Source organism: Pleurodeles waltl, chromosome 10 (assembly GCF_031143425.1).
Source record: "Pleurodeles waltl isolate 20211129_DDA chromosome 10, aPleWal1.hap1.20221129, whole genome shotgun sequence".
Taxonomy (NCBI): domain Eukaryota; kingdom Metazoa; phylum Chordata; class Amphibia; order Caudata; family Salamandridae; genus Pleurodeles; species Pleurodeles waltl.
Genome location: NC_090449.1, coordinates 489,715,669 through 489,738,382, shown reverse-complemented (window position 1 = coordinate 489,738,382; position 22,714 = coordinate 489,715,669). Strand labels below are relative to the sequence as shown.

The following is a 22,714-nucleotide window of genomic DNA, read 5'->3' as shown; positions in this document are numbered from 1 at the left end:
AAACATCTATATAATAGACATAATTACAGAAACAAGTATTCATGAAACAGTTACACAAATTATAAAATATTTGATCTATTTCTCAAACAAAAAATATAGGCAAATCGACATTTTAGTTTTAATATGAAGGTTTGAGCTTTTCAAAATGTAATTTTGTTTCTAAAGGATGAAGTGGTATGCCTACACCTAGCATTATCACTTGGTCTTTTTGCTCCGAGTCCTGGCAGCCTTGATAGACCTTAGTAAAGAAATTGTTGTCCAGAGATTTTCATTTTTGAATTGTGTTTTTGTAAAATTAGAGAAGTAATTTAGCTTGGGTAGACTTTGCTAATCCGGCACGATTTTTCTCGACACAATTTTTTTTTTAAATGGAGGATGAGTTGCAGGGATGATGTGATATTTCACGAACCATGAGACCTATATACTTCATTTTGATGTCATGCAGTCATATAGAGACAGAAAATATCTCCTCAGGTCAAACCTTCTGTCATTTTCCAAAATGGCGGCTCTATAATGATGTGTTTTAGGCATCATATTGGTAATTTGTTTTAATATTGATTTTGGTTCAAGTTTTCTGTTGATTTAAACTCAAACATGAGCGCAGCAGGTAGTAGCAGAGCATCTTCACCTCCTGACAGAGTGTTGCTAACTACAAAACCTGAGGACTCCTTCAGCAAAGAAAAACGTGTCATATGCCAAACTAATCTAAAACAAAAGCTAACATCAACTGCAGCTGGACAGAAGAACGTTTGAGGTACTGCAGAAATACGGCAAGACAACGTTTACAAACAAATGAAACCAATGGGTGATGAGGGTAAAATATTTTATCATTGTAACAACAAGTGCTACAAGCTAGACACAATGGAAAAAAAGCCTGGAAAAAATCATCAAAAATAGCAGAAACCAGTGAATCACAACAAGAATCTGAGTCTTCTGAGAAAGTGATGACAACTAAACCCAAAGCCCATCCACTTAGAAGACCAATGGCTACACCCGCCCGCCTCCAACAACTGATCAGAAAGCAGAGGATCTTCAATGTGTTATCTGTGGTTTGGCCAGAACAAGGGCTAAAGTGATTGACGAAATAAAAAAGTACAGAGTATATAAGTCTCAAGGGGCAAACATGTTTTTATGTGCAGCTAGTTTGTTCCACGATTTAGTTTTCAGCCAAGTAGCTGATCTAAACAGTGAGGTGAATGCATTTGCAGCTGATGCGTATGCCCACCCAAACTGCATGCATGCATACATTTGAAAATATGAATGTACAATGAGCTCCCAGCAGCAACGAAACAGCCAGCCTTGAGTTAAGTTTGTACTCTTTGAAAAAGCAAATTAAGTTTTAAAGCCACTCTTGAGTGCTGGTTACGAGTTCACACTCAGTGAGATCAGATAAATAATGGTCAACATTTATGAAACTGTATTGATCCATAATAATGAAATTGAGATTTTTCTGGTGAGAATGTACAATGACAGAATTCTTTTTTGTCAAAAAGAATGAGCCACTGATGGTAGTCTAAGCTGATCTGGTTTCTGAAGTACTTTCTGACAAAATAAGATCATAGGATGCAGTAAAATCAGCAGGAACCATTTTAAGAAACATCCAGAAAGATGTAGATTTTGGACTTAATGACAACTTTTGTAATGCCCCAGCGCTTCGCAAATCATGGGAGTCAACAACAATGCCTGATGTTGTCTTAACATTTTTTACATCATTGTTTATTATCAGCAAAGCAATACTGTTACAAACTAAGGTTCTTGAGTTTGGAACGAAAGCAGACATCATTGATGATGGCTTTGAAGATATAAGTGATGAAGTGGAATAGAATCCCATGAACAGACAGGCTTATGCTGTGCAAATGTATTGTCTTTTCCAAATCAAATTTCATTAATTAAATTGCGGCAAAAACAAACCTCTGCTACACATGACTGCCCATGCACTGTATTACAAGTGCAAAAGTAGAGAGCTAATCACTTCAATGAACAGAGTTGGTGGATCAACACGTTATAATGACATAGTACAGAGCAGTAACTTGTTAGCAGCTCATGCTGTAAAACCTTGTGAATCTGACAGCACACCATTCCAAGTCACCTTACAGGGAAGGATTTATAATTGCTGCTCTTGATAATTTTGATTTTAAAGACAGCTCCTCTTTGTCTGGAACATCCAGCATGCATGATACTGTCATGGTGCTTTTTCAAGACTGTACCGATGAAGTAGCTGTAGGCATAAACAAACAAAGCTGCAAACTTATAATCCAACTGCCTTGCCAACGTATGCAAAATCATTATAAGCCATCAACACGCCCAAGTATACCAGAAAGTTTCAAAGTGGCTGAGGCCATGGATCTTCTTCTACATGATGCTGCAGTCCGCAAGCTGATTTAACTGAATTTATCATATTGCTTATTCTGTGCAGACTGAAGGGCAAAGAAAAGCCTGTTCATCTATGGGCTGGAATACATGCTCTGATTTACCAGAATACCGTCCCACTGAAGGAGGTTTGGTTTTTGCCAGTAACACTATCTCTAGTCACAAACTACGCAACAGTATACACAACTCTAAAAAATAAAATCCAAAATATGCATGCACAGCTTGAAGACCAGTGTATTCTGCCAATTGTCTGTGATGTGTTTTCTGTATTGTAGCTGACATTTTTATAAGCAATCCAGTAGAATTTGATGATCTTTATCCAATGATGGGCTTTTTCCACATGACATACGTTGTCTTGCAGGGTGCACAAAGTCATCTCAGTGGATATGGCATAGACAATGCACTTATTGAGGTTGAAATCTCTGGAAGCAAAACTGTCCAGTCAGTATTGAGCGGAACGTATTAGGTTAGTTCGTTACAAGGCATTCTCATCATATCTGAGTCTATAGGAACAATGCGTTGGAATGCTTTCTGGAACAAGAATGACAAATAAGGTTTTGCATATCTTATCTCAGAAAAGACCAAGGTACAGGGTGCACTTCATTCAAAAGACATAATGTAAAGCCAGGCAATGTTCAATACACCCAATTGAAAATCAGAAAACCAAGTCTGTAGTTTTTTTCAAAGAATGTGAAGAAAAATCTGAACTTTGCAAGAACTGGGGAAATGTTTTACACATGAAAGCTCTAGTGAACAACTTGGTACTTTTTGATTGGGAGCTGCGCGCTAAGACTGTAGTCACTGATTACTGTGTTTTGCACGTTTGATTGCATAAAGTACCTGAGATATGGGTCCTGGTAATTGGAAAGAGTGAAGAGATGAAGAGGCTAGAGGTGGAAAAAGCATAGCTCTACAGAAAATTAATCAAAAGACATTTTGTGGTGAAACACATAGAGGGAAGATTCAATTGTGTGGCTCCAGATATGAAACTGTAGCAGACAATCCAGAGATCACAGAAAAGATCCCAGAGAACTGTTGGTCAGGCCCGTAGAAGTGAATATGTTGCTCAACGGCAGCTAGTTCACCATGAAACCCTTTCCATTTGCAACGTTTTCAAAGAGATGACTAATTCAAAGTTAATGGACCACCATGAAATTGTTCCGCACCACAAACTTGTAGGAAAGAGAGGGGAATGTTTTAATAAACATGTTGACATTCTTATTCATGTCATGCAGAAGCAAGGAAACCCTTTGAAATGACTGAACCCATGCAACTACTCACCTTTGTGACCAAACAATATATGGATAATGATATAAAGAAATGTCTATTAGATGTCCTGGGACATGGATCAAAACTACACCCAGAACTGAAACAGGAGAGATTTGTAATGAAAGAGAAAAAGCTGTTTGACAATCACTAAAGCTAAACTTCCATGCGTTAACTGCCATAGTAAGGATTTCGTCCAACCAGTCACTGCAAAACAGGTTACAAAAAAATAACTTTTGCAAGCACACAGAAAGATGGATGTAGCAAAAGAAAGGGGTGAATTTAGCAAGGACATTCTTTCACATGATTTTCTTCCAACAAACGCATTTTTTGATAGAGATGCTGCATCCAAACCAGTGAAGCACAAGCTCATAAAAGAGCTTGAAAAAAAACTTTCACCTGAAGGATTTCAATTTGAAAATGTGTCATCACTGAAAACTGCTGTTGTTGTGGACTATGTGTCACAGTTGCAAATGGTCAAGATTTCATCCATGCAAAACTTTGGAGAGGTCGTTCAGACAGATATCAAAGTCAGTGTGCACCTTGCAAGAACTACTCATTGACAGTTATCTTGAACTATCTGTCAAAGATTGTGCGAGAATCAGACAAATGTCTACAAGAAGAACAAACGACCTTGCCTGCATCAAAAATTCGACATCTATACCTGTGCAACTTGATAAATTCTGGTCAACATCGAATAGGATGAACTTGGAGATGTTAACTCGCCAAAACATTGCTGATGTTTCAGTGAACAATGAATGTCCAATTATTGCAAGTGGAATGATGGTCATTAAGGAGTTGGTACCTGCAGAGATATATTCAAAAGGTACAGGCCATACTGTTCAAGAACTTAACAGCAAATTGGAGGAAGCTGACCTTCGTGTTGTGCCACATGTTGTGTGGGCTGTTCAAAATGGTTCTAATCGAGTCACTGCACTGTCAAATGACACAGATGTTATTGTTGTGCTGCTCATAATTGTTTCAATGTACATAAGTCAAGGCTTGTCAGAGTTATGGATATGGTATGGAACAGGTGGGAAAAGACACTCACTCCGCTTCATATTCTAGAAACTTGACCCAGAGAAGCCCAGTGTTCTTAACCATGCACGTATTCTTACGGGTGATGACACTATGAGCTTAACTGGAACAAAGATTGGAGCTTTAACTGCTAAACCTGTGAAGTTTCTAAGAGGATACAGAGAGACAGAAGAATGTGACTTTAAAGACAGAGAAAAATATTGTGTATGTGGAAAACGAGTTCTGACTGTCACACATCTGACGATCTTCTGTACAGTGAGTTCAAGAGATCAAACCCGCTAAGTGACCTTCCACCGATGTCATATGCTGTGCATGGACACATTAAAAGAGCGTTCTACTTGATCAGAAGATGTGTAAATGTTTTAGATCATGCATATGTAGAGAAAGATATGTGTGAACTTGGTTGGGAAGATATTAGGGTGCTAGAACCTATGACATTTCTGAAGCCTCTACCCACAGAATTTACATGTAAGTGCAAAACCTGTACTACAAAACAATGTTCCTGTCGATATGCTCTTCTCAAATGTTCAACATTCTGCAAATGTACCACAAGCAATTGCCGAAACAAAAAGTGAATGAAGAAAATGTGTCCTAAACAGGAGTAATAAACATATTTTTTTTGATAGTCAAAGCATAAACATCGTTAGGTGTATATACCATGATTAAAAAACATTATTATTTGTGTCATTTCTATATTTGTCTGTTCTTCCTCTATTATAGTCGCTATTTTGGAAAATGGTGGAACTCTGAGGAGTAATTTTCTGTCTCTATGAGACTTCTTGGCACCCAAAACCTGTTTTGACATCAAAATGAAGCATGTAGGTCTCACAGTTCCTGAAATATTACATCTTCACTGCAACACCTCTTCTATTTTTAAGAATATCATCCAGAAAAATTTGGCCCTGATCAGCAATGTCTACTCAAGCTAAATCTTTCTCTAGTGATCCAGAAACACAAATCAAAAATTAAAATATCTGGACAACAATTTTGTTTACGGAGGTATATCAGGAGGCCGGGCTTATCCTAGTGAATTGCTTTTTCTTTGTCAGCGGATACCAGTGTTGCTTTGAGGCCATCAATCGTCCCCACTATATACCATTTGCTGTACTTGCACTGCCCCCACAAAATCACAATAAGAATACCATCTTAAATTTAGCTTTTAACATTTAAAGTTTGTTCACATTTACAGAGCTCCCAGGTAGGGAGAGGAAAGTGTATGAACGTATTAAAAATACAAATGTATTCTTAGTGAGTAAAATAAAAATAATTTGGCTACATTACAGAAAGTCTATGTTAATTCCTGGGACTTTGCCTATTCTTCCTCACTACTGAAGCATCTCAAAGGGCTTTTTAAAAATGTCTTTTGTTTTAAGACATTGTTTATTGCTGTCAATAACACAAGAACATAAAAATATTACCTCCACGCAGTTAGGTGAGCATTACAGTGGTCTTACTATTGTGTGCACTTATCAATTACACGCAGCTCATAATACACAGCAGTTCTATATAAATCTCTTCATGTTTAGGAATCTCTAATACAATATAAACAGGATAATATAATGACCAAATTAAGAAATAGTTACATTTGGTAATGAACTTGCTTCTCTTTGTCATGGAGGAAATCTAATGTTAGGCCAGCTTGGAATGTATCACAGACCATATATTGAAATCTCCTTCTTCATACAGTATACTCTCTACAAAGCACCCATTTAGGTTGGACTCACTTGGAAACTTCTACCTTTCTCACTCAATTTCAACGTCATAACACTATTTCGTTTTGCGAATGCCAGCCCACACTCCACAAATTTAGCAGTTAATTTACTATTTTTCTTTAATGGTACGAGTCCCAACATACATAACTCAGGGGATGTCACCAATCTCCTTACTTTTAGTTCAGCTATAACTCTGATCTCCTCTTCTCAGGACTAGCATACCACTGAAAAACTCCACCACATGTGCCATATTTCAGTGTGGAATCTGGGACGGCATTTCTCTACTTGTGTATTAACACTGAGTAATCACTGGGGGTAATGTATACTCAATTAACTTATTTACAAGGTATGAGTTTGAATTTAGTGTTCCTGCTCAAAGTTCTACAAGTGGAACAGCACTTTACTCACACTTTGTCTGTCAAAGGTGATGCCTTGGTCCACAATTTCGTTATTGATCCAGTGGTGTGAGGGAAACATTCCTTTTGTTTAGCTGCGACTGGTCTATTCCTTCCACTCGACTGACATATCAGCACAATAGGGAGAACCCCAAGTTTTTTGGACAACCTGGCCAGGCTCCACGAACCTTAGCTGGTATATCTGCATATATCAAAGAATGGCACCCCATTCACTCCCCACATTTCACACTATTCTCCAAATCACAGACATCTCACATCCTCGTACATATATGTGACGACACGTGACCCAAGCTACTCTTGCTTTTTGACTAAGCGTATAGAATACTGGCTGATTAGAAAAGTCTTGCAAAAATGAGGCTGCGGTAAGTACATATGTTACTGTTGCTTTAAATTACTTACCATCTGCCTTACTTGAACCACAGTAACAACATGTGTTAAGTCTATCCTTCCATGTATGTCTTCCAAAGATAGAAGTCTACTTTGGGAGGGGTACACGTCCATTACCATGAAGAGGACTTTTCCATCCCAACAATGTAATAAAAGCTTCACCCATATCCAGGCCATCATAGGTCTTATTATTTAGTCCTAAAGTCCAGAAAAGTCTCTCTATTTTACCCAAATAAACCATAGCTTGTCAATTTCTTTGGGCACCCTTTTCCCACACACGGATATCACACTGCTATAATACGCTAGTCAACTTTAATGCATATAAGGGGCTGGGTTCTTATTTAGCAGTGGGGTACACCGGCCTTGACGAACAGATACACATTATTGATACCCCACGGGCCATGACTCTGCCTGAGGAATTTGCTCAAAGGGAGATAGTATACTCTTAGCCATATAAAAAATAAATCATATGTTATTCAAATTCATTTATTTAAAACTTCATAGAACAACACATTTTACACAGCCACTCATAAAATAAAATCACAATGTGTTATATATGATTAAATTAGACACAAACACGTAAATGTAATATGTGTGATAAGGAAAGTGATCAACAGCTCACACTTTGTCACAAAAACAAGTGCATCCACTAATGAAATACAACTTTCGTACAAATGAGCTTACTGAGAAATACAGATTATTTGTTGTTTGCTCTTCCATGCAACAAGGACTCTACTGGTGAATGTTATCAACCAGGACAATATCCTAGGAATTTTGTTATAGTGATAGGTGTGGTTGCTATAAAGTCTTTAAATCAGCGATGAAAGAGATACACATTGAACCAGTGCAGAATCAGTCTCTGTCTCAAAATAGGATGTTGCTGGATCCCTTCAATGGATCACCTTATGACACTGTTGTCCTCCTTTACATGCGTTGAGTGATCCAATCCCTATTGAATGGGGTTTGGGGATCATAATTAGGACCGGAGTCCTACTAGATCTGTTAGAGATAACTGGATCAACTGCAATGTAAGAGGAGAGTGCCTTGTAAGGGGGTGGCTAAATATATTTGCCATATCTGATAGATATGAATTAGTCAGGGGAGTATAATTAATATTGTGTACACATCAGTCAGTGACAGATTTACAATCCACTAGGGTGGAGGGTGAGGTGGGTAAGCTATTCGCCATTTCCAAGCTACAATATCACCCAGTATTCACTGTTTTCCAAGCCTTCACCATTGACTATGTATGCACATACATCCAGTGTCTTTTTCCCCCATATAGGACCAATAAGTAGGGCTGTGTGGTGGGTTCTTCCTGGGATGAGAAACACATTCAATTGCCACTATTAGCTGAGATGTCCGGTAATACTTCTATCATACACTCCTTTACAGTGTCTGAAAGAGGTCTGAGAAGGCTCACCTTCCCAAAGTACTGTACGCATATCTATGTATAAAAGCCCAACAAATGAATCCAGCACCCATTATGGGAAACTCAAGAGCAATTATAAAATTTGGGGAGTGATAACATTTTGTACTAGGCCACATGGCATAAAAAAAAAAAAAAAAAAAAAAGAAAGAAAAAAAACTAGCTTCCTCCAGTGATGTAAGTCTTCCCAGAACCTACTCAACACTTCACATAGATTACGGTATAAGAATTAATGAATTAAGAATTGGTGGGTCTTATATAGGTATCACCCCGGTGCATTGACGTCAGTTTCTTTTCACCCTTCCAGGGCACAGCAGTGCTGACAGATCATGAAACATCCTTTCGAGAGTGACAAAGTTCGCAAGGATCTGGAATGGACAGTGCGGAGGAAGGGATGGATTAGAAACACTCCAAGGGCTGTGGATCGGTTGAACAATCATGCCTGACTCGCCTCTCTACATTGAGGAGACATGTACGGATTGGGGGCAGTATGGAAATAATGCTATATTTTTTGATTGACCAAGAGATGCTTTCGCCTTTACTTCACCCATACAGACTATAAGAATTTTATTCCAGGGGGAAGTGGCTGCAGACTGGGGATGGAAATAACCTTTGCTCTATGAATCTTACTTTACTGGCAGGAGCCATAGGGACCAGGGATCTAGATGTTGTGGGGGCAGCTTGAGTGCCTCGGCCTCGTGGCCCCTGTAGTGTTCTGACCTCTAGTGAAACGTAGAGTACTTGTAAGTTATATGAGATGAATTAGGAGGTTTTTTTCTGCACTTACTGACGGGGTATGGACAGGAAATGCAAGACTGAGTCTAGTTCATTTATAGACTCAGCGAGGTGCTTCACTGCCCAAAGGGAGGGGGGAGTTGGGAAATGAATGCGTTCAGACCGGTTCACGGTTTGTAAGGGAAGAATGCTACTCGTATGTTGGGCAGCAGCTGTCTGGAAAAGTGGGACCTGAAGTGCTGTGGTTGAGAAGAGAGGCAGAGGATGGTCCTGCTGAGAGGAATGGTGTCCTACATACATTCGAATGGCTGAGATATACAATCGTATGACCTACAACAGGGGTTTTCAACTGGGGGCGGACCCCCTAGGGTGTCCTCAAGTGATACAGGGGTGGGGGGGTTTGGGTGGGTGCGAGGCTCTGGCCAAAAGAAGCATTATGCAGATAACAGTGCTTTGTTTTAAGCAGAAACCAATTATTGCATTGTTTTAAACGGTAACAGTACTTAACTGCAATGTTTAAATAAGTCTAGGTATGTGTGACAGGCTATACGGTATAAACCAGACTGGAAACGGCGTAATGTGGTAAGTAAATAGAGTTTTATTGTGCTAGTGTCTTTTCTTATCTCTTATTTTCCTTTCTATTGGTATTCACAAGTGGTAAGTATCTGTAAAGTCTATTGTTTAGAATGCTTCTCTTCCTTAATCTTGTCGTTCTTCTTCCTTTCCTTCCTCAGATCAGCGTTCTCTGGACACGCGAGTGGCTCCCGGAAGAATACCGGCAAGAAAACAGAAATAAAAACCCTACGGTAAGTAATTGGGCTATTTCCGGGGTTTATCGTTCAAGCAGGAAGAGGGGAAGGGCAAGTGGGGTATAGAGAAAGAGTGTTGAGACACCCGTGCACCATGCAAAACAAACGTGGTGGTGTATCTTCTGTTTTAAACAAACAGTGCTCCCAGGCTTGAGGGGATAGTCAGGCTCCCTCGTTAGGTAGGGAACCTTCCCTTCCTTTGTGTATCCCTCCTCCTCCCTCTCGCTCCTCCCAGCTCCCTTCCCCTGTGGTTTTTCCCCTTTCTTGTCTGTTCCTCCAAATAGGAACCGTACCTTTGAAAGCCACGACCCTCTGGGGTCGTGGCTGGCTTGTGGGCTCCTCGTCTCTGGCGCTGCATGGGGAAAATTCTCCTTCTCCACTCCGCTGTCGCCTTATCCGTCTCCCGGTCTCTGCGCGGTCTGCTCCTTGCCGCCGTCACTCGTCTCCGTTTCCCGCTCTCCCGGTCTCTGCGCCGTCTGCTCCTTTTCGCCCTCACTCTTCTCCGTGTTCCGCTCCTCCTGCTCTCCTGCGACGGCCCGGAAGGTGTTGTGCGTTTCCCTGGAAACAGGGAAACGCCCCAGGACGCCGCGGCCGTTCCTATGGGAACGGTTAAACGCGGAACTGACGTGTCGGGGCTCTCCGAAACGTCGCAAGCTGCTTCTCTGTGTGGCGTGATTGTGTTCACCCAATCACAGTATGTTTAAACACTGCCAACTTAATAGAATAATTGTGAAAAATTCTGAGGGGGGCTCGATGATTTTATTTTTCCCTACTGAGGGGGCGGGGGGTTGTGGCAGTTAAAAGTTTGAAAAACACTCACCTAGAACGTAAGAGGTCTGGTCCCGTTTGAGAAACGTGGCAGAATACATGCTTATCTGAAGTGATACTGAGTGTCAATTGCCTTCCTGCAGGACACGTGTGAGAAAACTGTGGTCACACTCTTCAGAAAAGGTGGAGGGGGCATTTTTATGCAACATTATATTCTGGTTATGCTCGTGGGGTACTAATATGGGTGGCCTCCAGAATCCCCTTTCAACATAGTGCCATATGCTGGATCCAGATTGAAGATATGTGATCCGTTTTGGTAGGCTAGACAGGCATGAGATAAGGCTAATAAATCTTTACACATCCAATGTTGACTCTGGGAAGTTCTATAAGAGGGTAGTCATGGCTGCTGCAGTGTATCTGTCATCAGATAATCTTAGCGCTCTCAGCGTCTACAGACAGAGGCAATGATGGACTCCCCCCTATGCAACAGTTCTACGGGAGAAACTGACCCTTTACCTTAGGGAGAACTGGGGAAGCTCAAGTAGTAAAGGCTTTGATTGGGAGATGATAAAGGTAGTCCTGAGAGGGGTTTCACCTCAAAAATACAAGTATGGTATGGAAACAATTAGAGAGGACCTTACACAAGGGTAAGCCTGTTTGAAAGAGTTAGAAAAGGCACTCCGATCCCTGTCACATAAACTAGAGGAATGGAAACAGGCTCAGAATTACCTCCTCAATGACTGGCGCAGGCTGGAGAAGCATTTCTACTCGGCCAACTGCCAGAGACTGCATGCAGAAGGGGATTGGATGGGAGCCATGCTGGCACGGCTACTGAGCCCTCTGGACAACCAGATACCAGTTGTGGTACTAAGGAACAAGAAAGGGACACTGGTTCGCAGACATAGAGAGATAAACAGGGCCTTTAAGATGCATTTGAGTACTCTAGAGATGGACCATCTCAATATACAGGAGGATCAGGGAGTGGCCTTTCTAACACAGATTTCTCTTCCGTGATTGGGGAAAGAGAAGCAGGCCTTCTTGGATTGTCCTCTTACGCCAGAAGAAATCCTGTCTACCACTGGGCGTCTAAATACTTCCAAAACTCCAGGTAGTGATGGCCTTCCAGCAGAATTTTACCAATTATACGCCGGTACAATAGCAGAGAAACTGCTGGATATCTCTAAAGAGGCACATCAGAAGGGCCGACTACACACCTCTATGCGTGAAGAGCTAATTGTTTTATTCCCAAAACCTGGACCCGCTGGAGCCTTCATCCTATAGACCTTTGTCCCTCCTGAATGTAGACACAAAAATACTGAGCAGTGTTCTGGCAACAGGACTACTTCCACATCTCCAGGAACTTACACAATTAGACCAATGCAGCTTTATTTCCCATAGAAGTACTATATATAATCTCAGACGCCTAGCAAATGTTTATCACGCACCACATTTGAATGAGGACTCCTATGCCCGTGCCTTTCTTGATATGGAACAGCATTCAATTCAGTGAATTGGACATACTTATGGTTGGTACTGGAAAAGACAGGTCTCAGGCCACAATACATCGCATGGATCCGTTGATTGTACATGGACCCTGGAGCCCGAGTATGTATAGGAACTATAGTATCGGACAGGTTTGCGCTATACAGACGAACGTGGCAAGGTTGCCCCTGGTTGCCTCTCTTTTTTGCATAAGCGATGGAACCCATGGCGCTATTGTTGCGTAAGACACTGAGGCCTTGGGTGATCACAGTGGGAGACACCACACACCTGCAGATGACATTCTGGTATACTCAAGACAACCTGTTTACTCTGTTCCTATTCTACTGAATGCCCTAAAAGTATGCAGAGAAGTGTCAGGGCCTTACGTGAACATACATATGTCTCAATTATTTCCCCTGGATAATCTGACAGACACACAACTGGGACACCTCCCACATGTGGGACTACTATGGATGGGGGAGGGATCCGGTATTTGGCCATGCGCATGGCCCACACAGAACAAACATTTCTGGACCTAACATGGGTAGGGTGTTGCAGGGCCGAGGGCGTCATTCAGGTTTTGGAGGGACCTCTCCTGGTCACTGATGGATAGGGCAGCAATAATCAAGATTGTGGTACTCCCCAGATGCCTGTATGGATTACAGGGTACTTTTTATGAGATTCCTAGAGGGTTTTTAGGGAGCTTGATGGCTTGTTAGAAGACCTCCTCTGGGCCACTAAACGGAAAGGATTGGCTTAGCCATGTTCAAGCAGACCTGGGAGTGAGGTGGGATTGAGCTACCAAACACTGAACTCTGACTTTGCTGCATACCTGCAGTATGCAGTCTTCTGGCAGGACAAGAATGACACTTGGGGAAAAAAATCCTTCTGAGAGGTACACATGGTACTCACACCTTATCTGTCCTACTAATGACTGGCACACAAATACATGAAGGGGATTCATACATGATTCAACATATTTGTAGAGTGTAGGAACATATGGTAACTTATGCCTTACGGCGTGCACCTTATGCAAGAGATATGCTGATCTGAGACATATAGCCTTTCATGCAAATGGCAGAGTTCATGCCCATACAGAAATAGCGAGAAGTTGGTTGTGAGCTGCTGGGGGATTTCTATCTGGATGGCACGTTCATTACACAACCAGACACCATAGATTCCTTTGCACTAGGTAAGGGACAATACCTGCAATATGCTGAGATGGCAGTAACAGCCGGTAGGTTATGGCCATGTTTCCCTGATGAAGCCCCCATTGCTCACACATCAACAACGTTGCTGGCCATGGCTGGTGGCTATGACTGATCTCACACACACACACATATATAGGGTAATCTGGGACGACTTACCCAAAATAACCCCCAATTCCCAGATAAAATGGGTAGCCATGATAGGAGACAACATCACAGCATGGGACTGGGAGAAAGTGCACACAGGGGCACAGGAAGTGAGCTCCAATGTACGATTTAAACTAATTAAATATAATTACACACATCAGCTGTACTTGACACCCAAGACACTACATCAGATATACAATACTTGGCCAGATATCTATCCACAGTGTGGTACACCGGTGGCAGACTTCTATGTGGCGTGGCACTGTCCAGAACTTACTCCTTTTTGGGGGGATGTAGTAGGAAACTTTAACAGAGCTTTAGGATGGGAAACACCATGTACCCCACAAGCCCTCTTGCTGAGACTTATACTATCGCCAAAAAATAATAATCTTAGCCGTAAGTTTGTGATGCGGGCATTATTGATCGCAAATGATGCATAGCCATTAGATACTTAGGGATACAGCCACCTGGTTATGAGGAATGGCTTACAGAAATGGTGGAATGGGTGGTGGCAGAAGAAGTGAGGATGAGGCATGTGCGAAGGGACCACAGCCTGGAGGATGATTTGGCTGCATGTGCGCAAATGATATTAAAATTGTGAGAGCCATCACATGAGGCAACAGGGGATGCAACCCCAGACACAGATTCCTCATTAGAACCTCCTGGGGACTGGAGACCGGGTACAGAGAGTGAATGACTCTCACTGACGAGGAATAGGCCAGGGGAACTTTCTAAACGGTAGGAGAGAAAACAGGAGGACATGGGAAGGGATTGTGTGAACACGGATAGGTCATCAAGACAATGGACCCTTGATGCATGGCACGTAACTGGCATCCATGACTGTTGATATAAGATGGGTGGACTGTGCTCAGAGATTGCAGATGGCAATGGAGTAGCACAAGGGGGAGGGGAATGGCAGGAAGTTTATGGGAATGTTAATGTTATACATTGGGGAACATCCTAGAATTATTATGCTGATACAGTTGTGTTTGTATGAAAAATCAATAAAAATAAATTCAAAAAAATTCAAAAATATCTTGTGGCCCACCTTCCAAAGAGCGTCTATATATCACCCAAGCAGGCTGGTGGCACTGACCTGCATTATGGCTAGGCTGGCCAATGCAAAAATCAATGTCATAAATGCCTCAATGTTCTTCCACTCTATTTGGGATGAGGGTGCTAACAGGTGGGAGAGGGGTCATAGGGAATGATTTGGGGATCACTTTGATTTGCTTGTAGAAGCTTGTACTAATAGACATTCTGGCATAGGATGACAAGCTGCCTATTCACTGGTGGTCAAGAACAAAACTAAGACCACACTCCTATTATTGTGTCGGTTAGGGCATCATGGAATTGTAGTAAAGGCTCAGAGGAAGCATGTCTAGCCTGCAAAACACCTTCATGCACATTTGTCTTCACTTGGACAGAGGGAACTTGTAAGTCCAACACCTCTGCTTCTCGTCTTATCACCATAACAAAAGAAGCAGTGACTTCCGTTGCCAATCCACGTGGGGAAACCAACACAGTATCAGGAAAAGTGTTAAAGTTAATGGCTTCTTGTAAATCCATATACAGATTGTCATCATCATATTGTGGGTGTAAACTGTCTCCATCATCTCTATGGTCATTTTCCAAGGCTGGTTCACTTTAGTCAGAGTCCAAGGCAAAAAAAAGTTGGCAGAGCACTAGATGGCTCTATGGTAGAGGCGGTGTTTTGTCTAAATCTGATCATACAGGATCTGGGTGCCTCTGTGTGAATTCAGGCCCTTGATCAAGGCTGAGAAGAGTTTAGCTTAGAGACGGACATTTGTATAGCTAACACGTCCTCCTTCAATACCAGCATCATCAGAACCAGCATCAATGTTGAATAAAAGGGTGTGAATATTGGCCCTGGGTGCAGTAATCTGACTAGAGATCTCCACAGATCCTTAGGGCCTGAAGGCACACTGCACCATAGGAAGCCGGAAGCATGACAAAGACATAGTCTCTCTAAAGGCCTCAATCTATTGTGACATTGCAGATAACCAGGGGAATTCTAGGTGCATTGGGATCAATTTTGGAATCTGCTCCTTGGAAGGAGTTCAGGAGTGGAACCATGGCACCTTGATGCCTATGCATCTTCTCCATGGGTGGTGGAATGGGGACAAGTCCCACCTGGCATCCTTGTGTTTCTGCTTTGAATCAAAGTTACATGAACCCTTCAAATCTGAATAGAACCTCTCACATGGTGTACAGCTTTCCTTCACAATCCCAGATCATATTTGGGTTCATAAGGGCGCACTGCTCGCCTGACTTGAACTCGTACTCCGATTCTCATGTTAGCAGAGAGGGGTGGAGCTTATTTGCGGCTCCATCCGTCACTTCCAGGGAGGAACAAACTGAACGTGGAACAGCATAACAACACCTACCCCGTTGCACAGTAGCAATGCTACAGGTGAGGATTCTGCAGTTAGAGAAGTATCCATAAGAAACCTGATATTTATGATGTAAGACTTCCTCAATTAATTCCATGTTCTTTCAGTAAAAGATGAGTCTTGATATTCGTTATCCAATTACGTGGACCCACAGTTCTCTTCCATGCTTTCAAACCCTATGTGGAAAACAAATCTGTAGATGGAGACTACATGCTTGGGCATTGTTGGCTAACCGCCAACACAATAGAGAGTAAAACAAACTCCCCCTGTAGTTGACACTCACAGTAAACAGTGAATAAAAGCACAAAATGAAAACACAGAACAGGTTCCCAAGACTGCCAGATATGGCTGGAGGGGTCACCAATGGGAACCCTGTAGGAACAGAAACGGACAGTTATGATGCTGGCTCATCATTTTGAATTGTGAAGGTACTGGATCAGCTCCATGACCCAGCTAGTGTTGCAAGTGCCTCTGCAGCTTGCTGGGCCGAAAGTGTGGCCGCTAGGCAGACTCTGTCAGTCGAGACTGGGCAGGCTTTAGCACTGGTGGTGCCCAGTGAAACATTCCTTTCTGGTGTCAGTGCCCCCCTCCACAACCCACCAAAATAATCTAAAAGGATTCTCTCAATATCACCCTCCGGCAATGCCTCTTAACTCTCTGCAGCTCCTCTCTCACATGCATTTCATTTGGTTAATAGAGATACTCATACCAGTTTAGGGTGTCAGAGCACTTCACATCACACGCACATTATGCCAGAGACAATGGATCAGGCATGTGTAAAGCAATGTAGAGTAAGTCTTACATAAGCCATGAGGATTGCAAGGTGTAGGAATCATGTTATCCATACTAGTATTCAGTTAATTGTATTTAGATAATTTGTAATAATGTTTACGCTGGGGAAGCACAAACTCAGGAGTTAAACTCACCACAGTGGTTGGGGCTGGCTTTATTAATAAGAATATTTCTACTAAAATGAACCCCGATTAGCTACATTAGGTTACTGAAAGACATAACAACTAAAACACAGCCATAAAATAATGTTGGTGTATACCAAAAACTCACCATTCTCAGAAGACCAGCTGTTGTCGTCGCTCATGACAGAATCCCCAGAACCTGCATTACTGTCATTCAACTCTCTGAGTGGGGAGGCCTCTTCCAGGACAAAGAAAGCGATAGAGTGTTTACAGATCTTTCATCAAAGGGAAGACTTTAATAGCAGAATCATTAGATCTCATAAACAGCCCTTGCTGCCACAGATTTATTAAATTTAGCAGTATGAGGTAAGAGAACTGCTTTCCTTCAATTACAGAACACTCTCTCTGTTAACTGCATGTGCTACAATCAAAGACTTTCTACTGGTCTATGAGCTAAATGGACAACACGAGAGAGAGGTAATTTTGTTCTAAAGTTCAGAAAGTCTAGATGTACATTTGAAAATTTAAACTCATGGGACTGAATACACTGCCATAGTAGCTACTTAGTACTTTGTTTTATAAGTGCATGTTTAGTTTCAGTCCTTGAACCAACAGAACATTCATTGTAGAACAAACCTTATAACTGCTAATGAACATGCTTATATTTGTATTTTGTTATACTATTTCTTGATAAATAATTGTTCAGCTGGGTTTAGGGTTACAACTAATTTTGTGTTACAATTTTATTGAGAGGGTTATGTTGACAGCTCTAATAAGCATTACACAGGGAGGCCTTTAGGTCTTTCATAAACTGAATGGACCAGCTATAAAATGTGAACTCTTTCTATCTCCATGAGCGTGCAATAACATCTTTTTCCAACAAAAGAAATGATATCAAAATAATATTGAGGTAAAAAAGGGTGTTTTCACAGGATCAAATGGGTCGTAAGCACAACACCAAGGGAACAATCAAAGCGCCTAGAAAAGAATAACATTCAAACCATACACCACTATTTACCACTCCACTTGTCTTCCGGTAAGTTCACCTCAAAACATTCTTTGACACCAAGGACCTCAAGGACTGTACGTCTCTGCCACCAAGTTTGCCTCTATTTTAGGGTGTTTTTAAAAGTGTATCACTGTTAAATAATGGAAGCAATCACTTGTTCAACAAAGTCAGTGCCCGCTGGTTGTTTTAGAAAGTGTTATGAACATATGACATGATAGTTCAATGGCACCTATGAAATAACAACTAAATAAATGTATAAACTGCTGGCTTCTTTAACTTGATATACTTATTGACACTTAGAAAAGAGTGCCTCAAAATGGGTCCGCACTTTAATCAGAATTGCAGTGTCACACATGACCACCAAAGCCAACTGCACAGTGAGAAACTCTAACTCATACCATTAGAAAAAGCAACCTGGCTTCTTCTCATTGGCCTTCTATCCACCATTCCTAGTGCAATTTCCTGCATTGTTCGGCTCGACGCGCTGCTCTCCGAAACTGGCAGGTGACGGGTGAGCTTCATCAGACCATGGAGGTGGCTGTTACTACTGGCATCACCTAGGCAAATAACAAGAAAGACTGCCTTCAGAATACATCAACATTGGAAAACAGAAACACACAACATATGTGTTGCTTCCAAATAAAGGAATATACAGATTTTATAATTTTTTGAATTATTACATTGTTTTGCTAAGTAATCTGTTTGTGTATTACAGAGACCAAAGTACAAGACAGTTTGAAAAAAAAGTCTCAACAGATCTAAAGGTAATGAGTTGATGATAACCACTCAAAATCTTTGTTCGATGCAATCTGGTAAACAAATAACTAAGTGTGGTCTTGTAAAGTAAAATGCATTGTCTAGTGGATGAATAAGGATGTCCTATTTATGAAAGAGGTGTGGTAGAATAGTGATTAAAAAGAGAGGTGTGGCATAGTGGTTCAGATGGCGTGAAGCAGGATCTTAATGTGGTGTAGTGTAGTCGTACTGATGAATGAAACATTATGTACTCCGAAATCCATACGATATTGTATTAGAACGTGCCTTGGGAAGGTGTGTGTGCGGGGGGAGGAGGTGGTGGTGAGGTCTTAGTCCTATGAAGACAAAATCTAAATGTCTGTGGGTAGCTGTGAAAACCTGGCTTCATTGTGAAGGCCCAGTGTAATGATAATGGTGGTTAAAGCCTTGTCCTGTGATGGTGGCTGTAGGAAAGAGCCTCTTTTTGACATGTTTACCCCCCACTTTTTGTCTGTTATCTGATGTGAGTTCGACCAAAAATGCACTGGGTTCCTGCTAACCAGGGCCCCAAGGCCAGATCTCTTTTCCCAAAAGCGCACGGTTGTTTCTCCAATTCGCAAAACCTTTAGCACCCTTGGTTAGTCCCTAGGAAATGGTACCCCTGGTCATAGGGCCTGGGGCACTAAAGAACGTCCCCTAAGGGCTGCAGCATAAATTGTGGCACTCTAAGGGACCTCTCACTAAGCACCTCACAGGCTGCCATTGCAGGCTGCGTGTCTTGGTGCAGACAAAAGTGAAAACACAACATGGCACACATCTTGTGCGCCATGTCCCCCAACACTACATGTAATATATGTCAGTCATCCCTCTAGCAGGCCTTGCAGCCGTAAGGCAGGGTGCATTATATTACAAGTGAAGGCATGTCTGCATGAGATATGACCATGCTATGTCTTTGTTAATTTTCAGATATAGTAAGTGACCAGGGAAGCCATTTTAAGTGCATGTGCTGGACATTGGTTAATATGAGTTTCCCAGCTACATGAATGCTTTTCTTGAAGATCGGGTTGTTTGGTATCAAACATCTTGAATTAGTGAGCCCACAAAGATGAGAGTGTTGGATTACCAATACATACACCCAGAGGGCACCTTAGAGGTGCTCCATGAAACCTAGTTTCTGCCAGCTGACACTGAGACACTGTCATGGACCCTGGGGTGCAAGGTTTCCGCTCTCAGGAGGCCCAGAAAAAAAGCCTGTCCGAGAAGAGGGTGTAACACCTCTTCCCACAGGAGGACTTGCTAATTAGCCTTCCTAAGACAGCAAGACTCAAAGGGCTGCCGCCTTTGAAATGCAAATCTGGCTCCTCTCACAGGAAAGGAAGCCACCTCCTCTGTCCAGATCCCATTTGTCACAAGGACAGTCAGGAAAATTAGCTAGTCAGGTAGGCGTGCCACGACAAGGCTAGTACCACCCCTAAGTTGGGCTACTGCGAGGTGTACACAATTTTTCAGAAGTAGCCATTTTGGTGATGGCATACTTAGGAATTCTGGGACATGGCCATGCCCATTTCTCACAGGAAGTGGTGATAGAGGGGGTGTAGTGACCCGAAGGGCCCATTGGCTACTACCCTACACATCCCTAATGCCCCTAAATGCAGTATTTAGGGGAGCCCCTGGCACCAGAGAAGCAGATCTTGACGACTTAAGAAGACTAGGGACACAGAAGAGCGGCAAAAGCAGAAGAGGAGATAAAAAGCAGCTGACCTGGTGCCAACCCCACCGGCCTATCTGCATCCCTCATCAAAATCTGCACCAAAGTTGACTCATCCTGCAGCTGTGACACCAGAGACCGGGACGACTGCCTGCCTTAGAAAAATACTCAAGACCTAACGTGAACAGCGGACCTGTTCTCCAGCAAACTCCAAAAGAAGGGACTCTGAAGCCTCTGGATCCACCAAAACCTGACACCTGAAGCCACCACTGCACCCGCCGTCTCCGACCCAAGTTGAAGTAGACCACTGGTGCCAACAAGGTTCCCAGCCCTCCAGAGTAAGAGTCCATTGTGGTGTCACTCCTCCTGGACTCCTCAATGATGCCTACAGCCTCTGCATGCAGCCCCCCTCCACCATGCATGTTCCAGTAAACAAAGCCCTACACTTAAGGACACCTTTGCACCCACTGCCCCTGAGCCGTGGAGAGGTAGAACTGTGCCAGAGTATCGTGAGGGATGAGTCCCACTGTTGTTTCAGCCCAACTGGCCTCCTGGCCAGAGCCTGCAGCCTATATCTGTAGGGACCGATCTCCATAGGAAGGCACTGGGCACCCAACGCTGTTTTGCACGGCTACCCCCGTGCCACTAAGGGTGTACTGTCGGTGCTGCCTTGGACCTTGCCCATTACTCACCTTAACCCCAGGAGATTGGTCTTGTAAGTCGCTGTACTCTACCTGTTTGCAGAACTGCATTTTCCTCCCATTGCAATAACATTGCAGAACTCAGAACCTGCATTATGTCAACTTTTTAAAGTGAAAAGAATTCCTATTTAAAAACATACTTACCCAAGTGATTTTTCTCTGATGTGTAAACATACAAATACTTGCTATTTTAATAAGTTGGTGTGGATCTCCTTCTTGAGTTGTGTCTCTCATTTACTGACTATTGTATTTGTAGATGTTTTGCACTCCTCTGTGGTAAGCCTAGGGCTGTTTGAGCACGCTACCTCTAATTAGAGCACTTTGGAATTGTATAGCAAGCCCTGTTCACTCACTGGGGAACCCCTGGGTCCTTTACCAGGTATTCACATACCACGTAAAGGGCCAGCTTTCCACAATGGCCCAGTATTATGTATACACTGTTTCCTCCTGGGATGCAAATTAAACAAATAAGAAACAAACAATTTCATAACTAAATTGATGAATAACTCGCTCAACAATTAAACCAGAGACAAAAATCTCAGAGAAAGGCAAATCTCCCTTAGAAATACATTTCAACAAAGACACATAGAGTGAACTACACTAGGGTACTTCAAGCTGAAATCTATTTCCTAAGGAGATTGACAATGCACAACATTCATGGGCAGGTACAAAAGAAAACAGGAACAAGTAACAAGCATTTGCAGTGCAATCGGTCTCACATTTGCTCGAGTTAGAGCTATTGGCATTGTAAATTCATACCTGGACTTTTCTTGCCACATAAATCGGTCAACCCTGCCTCATAATTTCGTCTTTTTCTGCCATATAATTCCAGTGGCCCTGCATAGAACTAAAGCACTTCCAATTACCTTCTTCCTCTAACTGCTGCAAAAATGTTTGCAATTTAGCATGCTAATTTAAATCTGCTATGCGAATTTCAATAGAATACTACTTTCACCATCCCACCATCAGAGTTGCTGGCTGGCTAACAATTCCCCAGAAAAGACACACTGCAACCATGGAGGAGTAGCGAGAGATATACACTAGAAGGGTCACCTAAACATATCAAGAGTGTTCAAACAGTCAAAGTGTAATAAGGATGCTAAGTTGGCCTGAATTATGTTCATAACTGTAATAAAGAGAGAGTATTAAAACATATACAATTATCATATAAACCTTTATCAGAAATACACTTTTGACAGTAGAGTATAATGTTCAAAACATCCCCCAGAGGGCACCATAACAAAAATATTATTTGTAAGTAACATGGTCATGTAACCATATTGTTAGCCCCAAGAGGGGATAACCCCATGAAAAAAATACAGGCGAAAGTAATGCAGTGTAACCATATACCTAGCCCCTAGAAGGCATTTTTAGGGTTCATACACTTACTGCAATGGTATTACAAACAAGGCCTTTAAAACAAAACTTCTTCCAGCTGTAAAACATCTGTTGTAGCCATGAGAAAA

The 22,714-nt window shown here is 42.1% G+C and overlaps 1 protein-coding gene across 13 annotated transcripts in view; it reads right to left on the bottom strand.

The window, feature by feature from the left end:
- The window catches only part of LOC138261643 (uncharacterized), a 1,036,964-nt gene that overhangs the window by 273,699 nt on the left and 740,551 nt on the right, over positions 1-22,714 (bottom strand). For all 13 annotated transcript variants that reach the window (XM_069210793.1, XM_069210797.1, XM_069210802.1 and 10 more), the window contains 2 exons: positions 18,503-18,661; positions 17,244-17,333 (listed from right to left, as the gene is read on the bottom strand). In XM_069210793.1, coding sequence (XP_069066894.1) covers positions 17,244-17,333; positions 18,503-18,661 — 249 coding nt within the window. The remainder of the gene's footprint in view (positions 1-17,243; positions 17,334-18,502; positions 18,662-22,714) is intronic.